The sequence below is a fragment of the Argentina anserina genome, chromosome 3, assembly GCF_933775445.1.
Source record: "Argentina anserina chromosome 3, drPotAnse1.1, whole genome shotgun sequence".
In the NCBI taxonomy this organism is placed as follows: domain Eukaryota; kingdom Viridiplantae; phylum Streptophyta; class Magnoliopsida; order Rosales; family Rosaceae; genus Argentina; species Argentina anserina.
Window position 1 is genome coordinate 14,572,111 of NC_065874.1, and position 14,920 is coordinate 14,587,030.

Below are 14,920 nucleotides of genomic sequence, written 5' to 3' on the forward strand. Positions count from 1 at the left end.
CACTCCCAAAATAGGGACGTGACATATTGCTCCCTTTTTTTGTAGTGCTCGCAAAACTCAACGATGTATGCTTCTTTGTTTTTTCAAACTGATTTGTTGCTTCAGGTGCTAAAAATGGTCTTACCCGTACTTCATCTTTTCCGGCATTTCCAGCAAATAAAAAACAATTAGTTCACAGTCATATGTGAAGATGCTTTGGTAGGATCCAGACGAAGGTCTGATGAAACAATATGCTTAGTCAAGTCTTTTTCTAGTGAATAAGTCTCATTTCAGTTTAGTAATTCTCTTTCAAGCCAACTAATGATTGATTCAGGGTTGGCACTAATTAAAAGAGAAAGAAGGGAGAACATGTTTCCCTATATGAGAAGTCATGCAGTAATCAAGGACTACTAAAACTCAAACTGATAGAAGAGAAAATTAGATAAAAACTCATTATTGGAACATTCCTTTTAAATTAAACCCGTACTCATATTTTTCTTTAATCTATACCCAAAATAAATATATCAAACTTCATTTTAGGTTTTATTTCTATAATTATCAATTTTCATTTTTCTGATTTCACTTTTTTACCCTTTGGATATAAAAGTAAAACACATCTCCTTAAATATAGTTTGACTAATTTTCAATTTAATTAACAGGTAACAGCTAACATACATGTAAAAATTAGAGAATCTAGGACAATGAAGAGTCAAATAATTATAATAAGAAAATATATAAATCGGTGTGATTTTGAATTTTTGATTATTCACTTAACCAAAACAATCAAATCATTCAGATGCTTTGAAGTTTCCAATTTGGTGTCTAATTTTGGTCGTAAAGAACAATTAGGATAATGAACTAAACTACCGATACAATCTAAATCAAAAGAACCCCACAAAATAGTTTCTACTTAATAGAACTGAAAGGTATGAACCAACAAAATAGATGCAAAGTAAAATACTATTCAATATAATCAACAAAAATCTACACAAATGATCTTACTGAACAGACTGGAAAGATGTTTACCCACATAATAAAACCAAAATTTAGTGAATTTAAGATTGCAAAAAGCTCAAGTATAACTTTTCTAATCTTCTTCCCCTCTATACATAGTGAATTTAAGATTACAAATATGAGTTATTAAATTTCAATCTAATCAATTTGAACAATTTTTTAAAGATATTTTAATTTATCTTCCTCCTAAAATCAAACTGTCATACGCAAATATCGTCTTGATTTGACAAAGTCAGAAAAAAGAATTGCGAACCAAATGGTATGTTGGGGCCCAACCTGCCAATCCTGATGGTGGGGCGGGCTTCTGTTTTGGGCTATATGGCTATATTCCAGTGAACCCAGAACGGACTCGATCATAGTATCAGGTTTTATAGGGATCTTATTCCATCGACTTCAACTCTCTCATCTCTCTCTCTGATCACCCAGAATCTCAATCCCTTCTCACACTCCGACTCTCTATTTCTTCACACAACCCAAATTTTACATGCACTCAAATATTACAGGTACTCTCTCTCTGTTTCTCTTGCGAAATCACACAATCTTTTTTGTTGTCTCAACTTTGGTTTATTTACATGCGTAAAGAATGAGAGTTCTTCAATTTTGGGGATAGATCCAGCAATTGTGAAATTCAGAAACAAAAAAAGAAAATCAGCTTTAGGCTTTTCGTTCAGTTACATTTTAGGGTCCCGAATGGCATATATTGCTCTGATTTTCTATTTTTTATTTGTTACGAAAGAGTGTTCAAAACTGCAGCTGGTAATATGGTCAGAGTGTTCTCTGGGCCTGGTCGCGTTCTCATAGAAGTTGTTTTGTATACGATTTGGGGTTTGACTACTTTCACCTTCTGGAAGAATTATGAGGAGTTTGATCGATGTGGGTATGTTTTTAGGCGAATAGGTGTGCACTAGGCGTGTGGATGTAACTGAGATTGATTCGTCTTCCGGGGGGAATTCTATGAATTGCATTTGTTTCTGGATTGTTATGCTTATGGAAGGTGTGTCGGATATGAAGCGTGGCTACTGGGGAGATTATGATCTCACTGAGGAGTTGTGTATAGTATCATCCCAAAGTCATATTATAGAATCATTGGAGGTCAAAAGGCTTATGTGTGTTTGATTTGATGTCATTTCTGTGAGACTTTAGTGGTAGTTGAGCTATTACACAAGTTATATGAGCCAATGGAGATAGTGAGGAGGTGCATTCAGTGTCCTCCATATGCTGGATTGGCAAGTATTGCTTGTTACTGGGTAGGCTTGTAGACACAATAAGGGAAATAACTCAAATAAGTTTGTTCACCCATTTCTCTGGGAGCATAAAACGGAATTATTGATATATCATATCAAGACTGAAGTCATCGGCTTGTGTGAATTTTCTTGTGTTCTTTTATTGCTGTTTGAATATGTTCCAATTGTTCTAAAGGCAAGATCTAAAGAACATGTTCCAATGCTTTTTGGTAGATTTTTAGTTGTAGGAACTTTTGGCTTGAATTTGTTGTGTTGCAGATCAATGTCATTAGCATGATCAATGTTATGTGTTGCAGATCAATGTCATTAGCATGATTAGTTGTTCGATCGTTTGGAGCAACCAATATTTCTGGCACATTATGCATGTGAAAGATATGCGTGAAACTCACGAATAATGGAAATAACTTTTCTTATTTTTTGAACTGAAGTTGTGCACTTATCATCAGTTCACGCCAATTGTAAGCATTACTTATTTCATAAAAGTCATATTTGCTTGCATAGAGATTAAAAGCATTCTTTATGGGAATTATGGCTATGATAGTGTAGTGTGGTAGAACTTTAACATGATTATTCAGTTGTCTGTATGGTTCTGCGTTGGGTTGTCACTTGTTTTGGTTGAATAAATTGCATGGATAATGTCTCACAAGTGAGCTCAATAGAAAATATGGATGATTGTCTTGAAAATGATGAATCTATGCTGGCCACAGAATCTGACATAAAATTTGCAGTTGATAAAGTTGATCATGGTTTTGTGGATGAAAAAAGCTTGGGTAGAAGGGATGATTCCTATGAGGAACTCAACCAACATCAGCGAGAGACTTCTCACTCACAATGTGCAGACTTCAGAGATCAAATTTTAGAATCTCCAGAAAAATCTTTTCCTGTGCCCATTGATTATGATCATGACAATGCTATAGAAGCAAAACCTGATTTTCAAGAGAGGAATCAGTCCAGAAACAATGATAGAAGTCATCACCAAGGTGAGATGGAAGAGTTGCATGGCAGTAATTCTTTTAAAACCTCCTCTCAATCTCAGTTGCAAACTTTTGAGAATGAAATGGGAACTGAAGATTCTCCCAATTCACAGGAGTCTCATCTGACAGAAAGTATGGACCAGGGAGCTGGAGATTCTGCTTTATTTAGAACTATCAGCTTAGAGAAGTTACAAGATGATTCAGTTATGTCTTCCATTTGTGGAATAGAAAAGGAAGCTACTGATCGGCAAACAGAGCAGTCATTATCTTCTCCCAAATCACACTGGTTGGATACTGAACCTATCAAAGATGACTCCCCAGGCGAGAAGAGACTACGAGGAGTACCCCAGTCTGACCTTCAGTTTCTTGGAAGATCAGCCAGAGGATCAGTATCTTCTATGACTGGGATACAAATTTCAGTTTCACCTGAAGGTTCTCCACTGCCGCTCCATTCTCTCCATGACCATAAGCAAAGATCTTCTCAGCAAGGTTTTCCAGACCCATCATATGAACCCCGATCTCATAGGGAGAGAATTTCTTCACCTGAAAGGTTTGATGTGCATACAGAAGTTGTCCTTGACCATTTATCTCCATTGAGGAAGACAACTTCTTCTACACATGGCATTAGAAATGAATCCCTAAAGTCCCATCACTCGTCTCCAGTTCATCGGAAAAGGAACAGGTCAGAGTCACGATCACCCTCTCGGCGTAGAGATTCTCCCACTCGGCACAGAGGTTCACCCACTCGGCACAGAGTTTCACACAGTCAGCACAGAGTTTCATCCACTCGGCGTAGACATTTACTGATTCGACATAGAGTTTCACCACCTGGGCATAGAGGTTCCCTCACTCGGCATAGACATTCCCCCACTCGGCTTAGAGATTCTTATGCCTACCAGAGAGATGATCGTGATAGAAATCGATCAAGGTCCCCGAATCCGAAATTGTATCATGGACCAAGGTCCCCTTATTCAAGAGCCCATTATAGACCAAGATCCCCTTATTCAAGAGACCATCATGGACCAACAAGGTTAACCTCTATACCCTCTTTCTTTTGTTATGAGGCATTTGTCTGTCATCAAGGTTGACTGGCAGCAAAATTATTTGGTAGTGTTAGATTTGGTTTATCTGTGAATCTCTCCCACTTTTAGTCTATCTGATGACCTCACAAACTTGAGACAATTGCGTTTTCCGCTTTTTTGATACAAAATTTATCTGCAAAATTTTTTGATAGTGGGATAGTACTTTCAAACTTCATTTAGTTCATAATTCTGGTGGATCATTGGTTATCCCCATTGAATTATGTATAACATCTAATGTGTTCTGCTGTCCTGATACTTCATCCAATTTACAGTAGGCAAAGGCAATCTCCAAGGCACAGATCCCCTCATCATGAACATCATAATTCTCATCACAGGTCTTCTAGAAGGGCACCTTGGTCACCACCTTCTAATAGAAAAACCGGATTAGGGAAACCTGGTAGAAATTTATTTGTTGCAGGTTTCAGCTTTGTAACTTCAGAGAGAGATTTGGAAAGGAAGTTCTCTAGGTATGGACGGGTACAAGATCTTCGTATTGTTAGAGACAAGAGGTAATTCTGCTGTTTTTAACTGCAATCAGTGGGTTTGTTTTCATGGATTATAGTGAAACACCTATTTCGCTTAGCTATGATGACTTGATATTGAAACATCTACCGAGTTATATTTTTCTCTGAATTTGATGGTTTACCTTAAATTTTCTTGCAAGGTCTGGAGATTCGCGTGGATTTGGATTTTTGACCTTGGATAGTGATGAAAATGCTGATGCGGCGATCAGAGATCTAGATGAGACTGAATGGAATGGTCGGATTATTCTCGTGGAAAAATCAAAAACTTGAGGAAGCATGCATTGGCAACCTCATCACAGCTAGAGATTGGAACCTGTCTTGGTTGGTTAATCTTGTAATTACTGATCTTAATACTGTCCACCAGAATCATTGACTCACAGTAATCACCTATGGCACATATATATCATGGGATATATTATACAGTATAAAAGTATTATGTCATCAAATTGAATGAACTCTAATATCTTCTTTGTAGGAACTAAAATGTCATCAAATTGCTCGTTTTTTTTAATGTTTCTTTTTTGCAACGTGCAAATAACGGTTTAAGTTGCACAGAATCTGTACATTTGCAAGTACATCCTCGTTGAAATCAGCCAGAATTCCAGGTTGAATTCCCTCTCCATTAGTTGATAAATATTAATAAAACAGATGCTTTTGTCCCTAATATATGATTGCTGTTTAGTGGATCAGTTGGTAAAGTTGTACAATATTGAAGAGATTCAAGAGAATGAAGCTTCCCTTCTTAATTTTTGCAATTAGATATAATCAATAGACGAAAAGCAAAAGGTTAGGATGGCTGCGCTGATCTGAGCAATACACAAGATTATCAAGATTGTCGTTATAAATGTTAGGTAAAAATGTCAATTTGCACCTCAAATTTGGTTATAATTGTCAGTTTGCACCCCGAACTTATATTTGAGTCAATTTACTTTCTAAACTTACTAAAAATTGCCGATTCGCACTCAATCTATTAAATTTAATATTTTTCATCCAATTTTAAGTCACATGTCATGCATTTGATAGACAGTATAACATAATATATTTATTCATATTTAATTTAATAATGAAATAAATAATAAAATTACTTAAGAGGAACACTTGCTTCTATGTTTTTTTTATTTTTTCGAAATATGTTATTAATTTATATATTTATTATTTTACGTGATATGATATGTTAAAAGATATTAGAAAAATATAAATAAATACCTAGAAAATTAAAAATAAATGTGTACATATAAATATATATATATATATATATATATACACTTCACACTATATTTGAATGGGTGGGTATGTTGAATAAATAATTCGAAGTAGGGTTAAGTATGCAAAAAAAAAGATGTAAATAAATAATTTGATTAAAAAAATAATCTTCATTTTAAAGAATATTTTTTATTTTGTTTTTAAGAAAAATATAAATAAAAAATAATAATATTACCCCTCATGTGCATGACATGTGACGCAAAATTGGATAGAAACAGTTAAATTTAACGGATGTGGTGCAAATCGATAATTTTTATCAAGTTCAGGAGGTAAATTGACTCAAATGCAAATTCAACCAAGTGTATTTTGATAATTTTACCTAAATGTTATTAACAACTCTTCGGAGGACTTGTATAACATTTAAATTCGTATGTTTAACTTCGGTACACACTTCTTTTTTGTTAGGCAAAAAGAATTACCATTTCGTTAAGAGAACACCAACGTACAAACACTATAATAGATGCGGAAATAGCCCAGAAAGATCACAACCGCAGACAGAATTGCAGCAGGACTGCAGGAGGAAATCGGCCAAACCAGGTAGCTTGGGATACGATGAACACAATTGCAAACAAAGAGCACCACAGAATATCCTTCCTAACTAAATTAGGTACACATCCATGATAACAAAATTATACAATTTGCAGCTGTACTCAGATTCCAGGACAAAATCATTCCTTCTCCAAAAATATCCAAATATATAAGGCACAAATAACATGCAATTCACACCGTATGATGTTATTTATATATAATAAGATAACATAATGATGAATTGATGATGAAATAAAGCAACATCAGAAAGCAGCCACTCACGTTTATATTTCAAGCCCTACAACAACCTCAAGTGTTTGTTGCTTTCCAGTAACAAATTAATGAAATTACAGATGATATATAAAGCTCAACAATTTCATTTTACACTTGTGTAATATGTGTTTTGAAGAACAGAATATGTAATATATAACGAAGTATTTTTTGTTTCGAAACTCTTATTGGTAAATTAAGTAAAACGAAACTGATGGGTCATGACAACCTTGTTTTACTCGGTATTTACTATGTATCAATGATATGGAGACTGCTTCTAACCTTGTGGAGATCATCCCAATCAAACCGCGTGTCAAGAAGCAATCAAAGGTCCGCAATTGCGATTACGAGTCTTGTTTAATTGGTCTGATCTGATCAGATCATTACCAGTGTTTGTTAAACAGATTTTAACGGTGGCCCATGATTGGACACCTTTCATGTTTCCAGCTTTGTCTAGGAACTACGACACTTTTCCCATGTACCTGCGTGTCCAAGTCCTCACTATTGTACTCTTTTTCTGGATCTGAAACTTCCAAATATCTATCTTCAGTATGTCAACCAAACAAAAAAGGAGTTTGTGACTTTATCAAAAGGGCCTTTCCTTTTGTGAATTTGTGAGTTTCAATTATTATTATGAATGCTCAGCTGCAAATGCAATATCACTCTTAATAAGAACTCTAAATATTAGCCACACAACAAGGACACGATACTGAAGATAGATGCCTAAATCACATACTATCCTTAGTTATTGCTTTTATAATTGATAATGAAGTTAGTGAGTTAGCTGTAAAGATTAATCTGACACTGCACAAAGTTAGGCCTAATTGTTTGTGATCCCTACAAATTAAACCCAAAAACGTGTCAGATACAAATCCTAGATAACAGAGATCTGCATCACTGCCAAAATATCAGCCTATCATCTCTCTGTGACTGCCCTCTATAAATTACTTGTATATAAGGAAAGAAAATACAAGATATGATTGAATAACCAGTCAACCTTTGATTCCCCTTAGCCCAGCCCTGGCTTGCTTGCTGTCTTTGTCTCTTCATTGGCATTGATTAGTCCTCTGAGGAATCCCAGACTGAAACTTTCACCAAGTCCTCCCATTGATTGAAATAACAACAGTTGACCTAGTGTTCCTCCCTACTTGGTACTTTCCTCCTTCAAAAAGCCCCAACAAACTCTGATCCATTCCCATTAAACCCTTTTCCCAAGTTTCCATATTTACCATATCCCCTGCATATTCTCCCCTGATCCTCATCTGGGTTCTCACCCCTTATCTCCAATCCTCATTATTTCATCATTTCTGATCCAAAGTCTCTTCCTTTTTTTCTTTCTCAAATCCAGTCTATTTCAGCTCATCCTTCACCAATTGAGCGAATTCCCCACTTGGGTCTTCTCATTTCCTTGAAAAGATTCAATCTTTTATATTTGGTTACAGAAAAGATTCAACCTTTGCTCGCATACAAATCCATTTTGTCTTTCTTCGGGGAATAAGGCCAAATGGGCAAGTGTCTAAGCAAAAGCAGAGAGCCAGAGCCACAACACAATGGGTACAGATCAGGAGGAGGAGCTGGATCACATTACCAAAATCCCCATGAGCCAGTTGCCCATCACCAACCAAAAGCCTCTGCTCAGCAACACCATCAGTTACCAGAGAAGCGTGGCATGGCTGCCCATCAGGAACCCCAACCAGCTTGGAAGCCGTCTGTCCCTGCCAGACACCCCAAACCAGTTCACAGACCAGACACAATCCTAGGGAAGCCATATGAGGATGTGAAGCTGCACTACACCTTGGGAAAAGAGTTGGGTAGAGGGCAGTTTGGGGTTACTTATCTTTGTGCTGAGCATTCAAGTGGGAGGAAATATGCTTGTAAGTCAATCTCAAAGAGGAAGTTGGTGACTAAAAATGATAAGGAAGATATAAAGAGGGAGATTCAGATTATGCAGCATTTGAGTGGGCAGCCTAACATTGTGGAGTTTAAAGGGTCTTATGAGGATAAGCAGTCTGTGCATGTTTGTATGGAGCTTTGTGCAGGTGGGGAGCTTTTTGATAGGATTATTGCAAAGGGTCATTATAGTGAGAGAGCAGCTTCTGCAATATGCAGGTCAATTGTGAGTGTTGTGCATATCTGTCATTTCATGGGTGTGATGCATAGAGACCTCAAGCCTGAGAATTTCTTGCTGTCTGGCAAGGATGAGAATGCCCTTCTCAAGGCTACGGATTTCGGGTTGTCAGTGTTCATTGAAGAAGGTGATTTCGGGGCTATTTTGTTTGTTTAAATTGGCCTTTTTGGCTTTTTTTGACTAGGAAGACTAATTGGTTTATATTGTAGGAAAAGTATTTAGGACACTAGTGCATTTTCTGTTCCTCTAAAACTAGGTCTTGCTAAATATAGGTTGATGCTAGACCTATGGCCTGGTCCATTCACAAGTTAGCTTGATCTCATAAGATATCATCAACTTTGACAGAAGACCAAGCCAATTTAATTTTACTAATCTTTAGGATGACTGGGGATTGTGTAGCTGGCTATTCAAATGGCAGATGGTTTCTCGATTGTTATACTTTCTGGTCACTATGGAATTTATCACTTTAAATTAGTGGCATATATTGAGTTTACCTTTCAGGGAGGTAAACTGGAATTGTATTCCATAGAGTTTATAAATCCAAACAGTTTCTAATGTCATATTTCCATTTTGGCCCGCGTCATTTCTGGCAATTGAAGAGTACTAATGTCACTGAAAGAAAATTGGTGAAAGAAAGAGTCAAAATATGCAATTTAGATGTTGTATTAGTTGCAGCATCTTTAGATTGCAGGGTAGCGAAGATTGTTTAACTTATGAGCTTGATGTTTGGATACTGAAGCCAAATAATGTTGCAGGCTTGCAGCCTTATCTGGAACTTATATTGTACTGTTTGTTGAGCTGAGTTTGTTACTTAAACTTTGCAAGTGTGGAATACAGTTTGCTCTTTTTATAAAACTCTGTAGTTTCATGGATTTGATAGTTATCCCATAAGAGAACACCATGGAAATATGTATGTCTTGGGATCACTGAATTGTCTTTTAATTGGCAACTCTTAACTGGTCGTTGCCTCAATTTTTTTCTCTTAACTACCATGGAGTAGAATCCGTAATGGATTGCAATTTCTTGCCTTTATATGTAGAATGTCTAACAATTGACAACTATTGGCCTATCATTACATGATTTATGTATTCGTAATCATGTACTTCTAGTTAACGACTAGTTATTTATGTATTTCCATTGCCAGGAAAGGTGTATCGTGATATAGTTGGCAGTGCTTACTATGTTGCTCCTGAAGTACTGCGGCGAAAATATGGCAAGGAAATAGATATCTGGAGTGCAGGAGTTATCCTATATATTTTACTAAGTGGAGTACCTCCATTTTGGGCTGGTAAAACCACATTTCTAGTTTTGGTTGATAAATGTGATATGATGTATTCCTATTTTAAGGTTCCATATCTTTTTACTTAGTTTGATTAAGAGTTTGCAATGACTGATTCAGAATCAGAGAAGGGAATATTTGATGCAATATTGGAAGGAGAGATCGACTTTGAGAGTGCACCATGGCCGTCAATATCACACAGCGCCAAGGACCTGGTCCAGAGGATGCTGACACAAGACCCTAAAAAGCGAATTACTTCAGCTCAAGTTCTAGGTATAATTCTTCCGAGTAATAGCTGAATTTGTGACCAAGTACTGGAAAGCTCATGCATCCACAATTGTTTTAATTATTTTTAGTTTTCCTTTCGTGCAATGACCTTTCATATAGAAATACCCTTGTGCATGACTAGCAGATAAGTATTGATTTGTTCTTTCTGAGAGGTTTCACAATCAAATATGAAACTATGTAGGTGTCAGATCCACCAAATTCATAAGGAAAGGTCCAAGTATATTACTAAAGGTGTTTTTAGTTCTGATAAATACAAATTAGTCACCCAATTATACTACAGCATATGAACACCTGACAGTTTAACACACCCTATTTGGTCAGTTATCGTCCATCTTGGCTATCTCGTATTGTAATCTCTGATGTATGTTAACAGTTTGTTATCAATGGTGGTTCCACGTGTACTGGGAAAAAAATTAGCTCTCCCTTGCACTTTGCATTAAGATTTCATTCATGGCATATCATCACGTAAGAACATATTTTACCTGGATCTTCAAGAAGTGAAGATATAGTAGAGTATTGTCTTGGTGTTGGCTCGTTCAATCTTTTTGATAAATGCACCTCCTTGCTCCTCTTCTTACTAGTCCTGATAGACATTGTCGTTCCTGCAAATATCATTTCCTTTCCGTATTCAAAATATTTCTTATGTTGGGTAATCTTTTATTTTTATTTTTATTTTTTTAATAGAGGTTGGGTACACGCTTCTTCTAACTGAATTGTTGTATTTGGATGTTATCATAGAGCACCCATGGATCAAAGAAGAAGCATCAGACAAACCTATTGACAGTGCAGTGCTTTCGAGAATGAAGCAATTTAGAGCAATGAACAAACTCAAAAAACTTGCATTAAAGGTATGTCTATCCAGCGGCCGCGTTCGTGGAGTAATTTCGATTTTGTTTCCATGATCTAGTTCATAGGCATCTGAATTACTAATGAATCATTTGGTTATCTGACTAACAAATTTTGAATCTGATTATACTATAGGTTATTGCTGAAAATCTTTCTGAAGAAGAAATCCATGGGCTAAAGGCAATGTTTGCAAACATGGATACTGACAAGAGTGGAACCATCACTTATGATGAACTGAAGTCAGGATTGGCTCGACTTGGCTCTAAGCTGACTGAGGCTGAAGTCAAGCAGCTAATGGAAGCTGTAAGCTATTATTGAATTCCAAATACTCCAACTTTTGTCACACTGCCACCTCCTACCGAAGTCATATTATGTCATTTGCATTCAGGCTGATGTAGATGGCAATGGAACAATTGACTACATTGAATTCATTACGGCCACAATGCATAGACACAAGCTAGAAAGGGACGAACATCTTTATAAAGCCTTTCAATATTTTGACACGGACAACAGTGGGTAAGCTCTTCTAATATCCAAGAGATTCCACAATTCTTCGACCTTCCTCTTTTTTTTGTTTGGGTTAAAACTATTATTTGAACTTCATATCGAGGACAGAAAGTTTCTATTGTCTCGTGCAATAACAATTTTGTGAGACCATTGATCTCACTCTCCTCTTATGGTCTGGGTTTTCTTATATCCATTTGTCAATCTGAATTGTCTGTTGTATCCAAAACAGTAATTAACATTCTCATACATAAATGCATGCTATTTGATGTGCACAACTATGCATCTCTAGTAGTTTGGTGCACAGAGTCAAGCTGAACTAGTTTCAGTTTCACTAGTACATAGAGGGATAGATTTCCATTGCAAAATGATCAGATACGGCTTGACAGACGTAAGTATCTGACTATTAATTGACTAGCTAATTCTTCTATCCTGTTTACAGGTTCATTACTAGAGACGAGCTGGAAAAAGCTATGAAAGAGTATGGAATGGGTGACGAAGCCACAATTCGGGATATTATATCTGAAGTAGATACAGATAATGTAAGCTGATCGGGTTCTTTCCAAACAATTCATATTATTCATTCATTTGTTTGTGTTATCATATAGACATATACTGATTAGTATTTGATTTTGTTGGGCGTACAGGATGGTAGAATCAACTACGAGGAGTTCTCCACAATGATGAGAAGTGGAACTCAACAGCAGGGCAAGCTATTTTAACTCTTAGTTGCATCACTAGGCATATATGTGTAAATTGAGGAGCTATATGCTTAGATTGAGAGGCACTTTGAGCCATACAAGTAGGCGATGCTTGCTTTTTTTTTTTTTTATTACAATCCACCAGTTATAGATAGTTGCCGTGATGATAAAATTTTACTTCGCATTGCTTTTGAGTTGCAAGTGGGACAGTTGTGCATCACAAAGTCATCAGCTTACATGTTTGTATCTTCTTTATTTTTGACTCCATCTTGGTTCGTTGGTATTTTGAGGAATAATTAAAAAGGGCTAATTTTTTAGCTTGCAAGTTTTTCTCTGGTAAACGCTTCCATTTCTTTCATGTGTTTTCTTAACGTAGCAGTCCTAAAAGATGCTTGCATATGATTCATTTGTTTCTAGTTTGAGCCTTATTGCTCTCTGATAAATACCAATCGAAGAGAAACATTGCTAGATTCAAGAGCAATGCCTTGACATCATTATGCATCATCATATTCGAGTTCTATTACAGAGCTAATTTAAGCCTGTTCTCACATTGATCGCCTTGGAGCTGAATAAATTGGCCGAGCTCTTTGTGCTGGTCACTTCGCTGTTGCACCAGAACTCTTAATTCTCGTAGCTAAAGTCTTCCTTCAGTCCTTTCACTGCTTGGTACTTCCATCAGCCTGGATGCTCAAGACTCCTAAACCTTCAGGAATCTTAGGGAATGCACTTATAAGTAAAAGAACATTCAATCTTCCACGAGATGATACTAATTGAAGATGGAGCGTAATTGGCAGTACATGAAGGATCATTCTTAATTTTCAATATTTCGTTATAAACGAAACAAGTCTGTTGATGGCCATTTTCCAGATAAGGAAGTAGATCTTTCAATATGCAAACAGCAGTCGATGAAAGCAAGGTTGGTTTAACTAGCGATGTTTGTCTTTGGGGTTTGACAAAGCATGTGTAATGTGTTGCGAGATTCTCAACGGCTATAGCAAGAATTGCACTTGTCAATCGACAAAGAGCTCTCGATAAAAGTAGGGGGTTTATCAAGCCAATGTTTGTCTTCGGGGTTTGATAAACCATGTGTGGCAAGAACCTCAGCAGCAATATTAGCCATCTGGTGAACAACAGAAAATGTGGACTGGTGAAAGCTGCGTGACATGTATTGAATCTCACCGATGATCTGACCAAATGAGGAGGAGGACGAGGAGGAAATGAAGTGTCAGAATCATCAGAAGTTGTATACGTTTGTAGAGCATTCACAAGTCACAACACGTACGGAGTCACCCGCGGCCAACCAAGTTCCTTAGCTAGGCACAGAGCCTCTAGTGCTGCCATTGCCACCGCATCGTCCTCCGATTCAACAGTAAGGCATTTTGCCGCCACAAAACGTCCGTTTGAATCTCGAGCAACCACACCTAGACCTCCCTTACTTACAATATCTAAGTATGACAAGATTTAGAGAATGAATTTTCTGATATTTATCCATCTCACACTAGAGGCTACATATAGAGTTTATATTGTACTACAACCTCATTGTACTACAATCTTATGTACTACCATATATTGAATAGGAAAGTACTAACTGCATGATGTACATCCCTATATTACATTCTATGACTCACGCTGATACTCCTTCTCAAGTTGACGCATACATATCAATCATGTCAAATTTGCTAAGTGAGTCATAAAACGCTTTCTTAGAAACTCATTTAGTGAGTATATCTGCAAACTACTTTTCAATGTGGACAAAAATGAAGCTAATAATCTTGCTTTTATGAAATGACAATCCACTTTCACATGTTTAGTACGATCATGTTATACTGGATTTTGTGATATATCAATTGCTGCTTTGTTATCACAATACAATTACATAGCATTTTTCAACTTAACACCTAAATCACATAGTAGATTTCTCAACCACAAAAATTCACACACTCCATGAGTCATACCTCTATACTTAGCCTCAACACTCGATCTGGCCACAATTTTATGCTTCTTACTTATCTATGTGACCAAATTACCTCCCACAAAGGTAAAGTAACCTGATGTTGACCTCATGTCTGTAATATTTCTAGCCCAGCCTGCATCTATAAAGCCACTAACCTTAAGAATGTTGTTGTGTTTAGAGAACATTACTCATCTCCCTGGAGCTGACTTCAAGTACCTCAAAATTCTTACAACAACATCCATATGACTCTCACTTGAATTATGCATGAACTTGTTCACTATACTCACTGCATAAGCAATATTTGGTCTAGTATAGGTCAAATAAATCAAGCGCCCAACGAAC

General features: G+C 36.6%; 2 protein-coding genes across 4 annotated transcripts; both read left to right on the forward strand.

Annotated features, from left to right (window-relative positions):
• Nucleotides 1–1,364: 1,364 nt before the first annotated feature.
• Nucleotides 1,365–5,416, forward strand: LOC126786327 (uncharacterized). Of its 3 annotated transcripts, none has more exons than XM_050512115.1 (4): nucleotides 1,365–1,496; nucleotides 2,966–4,241; nucleotides 4,566–4,802; nucleotides 4,958–5,416. In XM_050512115.1, the coding sequence occupies exons 1-4, from the start codon at nucleotides 1,478–1,480 to the stop codon at nucleotides 5,085–5,087; spliced, it is 1,662 nt and encodes a 553-aa protein (XP_050368072.1). In that variant the 5' UTR covers nucleotides 1,365–1,477; the 3' UTR covers nucleotides 5,088–5,416. The 3 variants fall into 3 exon arrangements, with proteins under 3 accessions (XP_050368072.1, XP_050368071.1, XP_050368073.1); XM_050512116.1 differs by lacking the exon at nucleotides 1,365–1,496 and having other exon boundaries at nucleotides 3,124–3,217; nucleotides 3,325–4,241; XM_050512114.1 differs by lacking the exon at nucleotides 1,365–1,496 and having other exon boundaries at nucleotides 2,702–4,241.
• Nucleotides 5,417–7,890: 2,474 nt separating this feature from the next.
• Nucleotides 7,891–12,948, forward strand: LOC126786328 (calcium-dependent protein kinase 2-like). Its single transcript, XM_050512117.1, has 8 exons — nucleotides 7,891–9,133; nucleotides 10,151–10,294; nucleotides 10,406–10,558; nucleotides 11,312–11,421; nucleotides 11,555–11,722; nucleotides 11,808–11,935; nucleotides 12,366–12,465; nucleotides 12,571–12,948. Exons 1-8 carry the CDS (start codon nucleotides 8,383–8,385, stop codon nucleotides 12,643–12,645), a joined length of 1,629 nt encoding a protein of 542 aa, XP_050368074.1. The 5' UTR covers nucleotides 7,891–8,382; the 3' UTR covers nucleotides 12,646–12,948.
• The last annotated feature ends 1,972 nt before the right edge of the window (nucleotides 12,949–14,920 follow it).

Excerpts from the sequence above, each read along its gene's own strand:
- LOC126786327 (XM_050512114.1), top strand. The coding sequence starts at position 2,866 with ATGGATAATGTCTCACAAGTGAGCTCAATAGAAAATATGGATGATTGT. Across the intron at positions 4,242-4,565 it reads GACCATCATGGACCAACAAG|TAGGCAAAGGCAATCTCCAA; the intron begins GTTAACCTCTAT and ends TCCAATTTACAG. Across the intron at positions 4,803-4,957 it reads CGTATTGTTAGAGACAAGAG|GTCTGGAGATTCGCGTGGAT; the intron begins GTAATTCTGCTG and ends TTTTCTTGCAAG.
- LOC126786328 (XM_050512117.1), top strand. The coding sequence starts at position 8,383 with ATGGGCAAGTGTCTAAGCAAAAGCAGAGAGCCAGAGCCACAACACAAT. Across the intron at positions 11,422-11,554 it reads TCAAAAAACTTGCATTAAAG|GTTATTGCTGAAAATCTTTC; the intron begins GTATGTCTATCC and ends ATTATACTATAG. Across the intron at positions 11,936-12,365 it reads TTTGACACGGACAACAGTGG|GTTCATTACTAGAGACGAGC; the intron begins GTAAGCTCTTCT and ends TCCTGTTTACAG.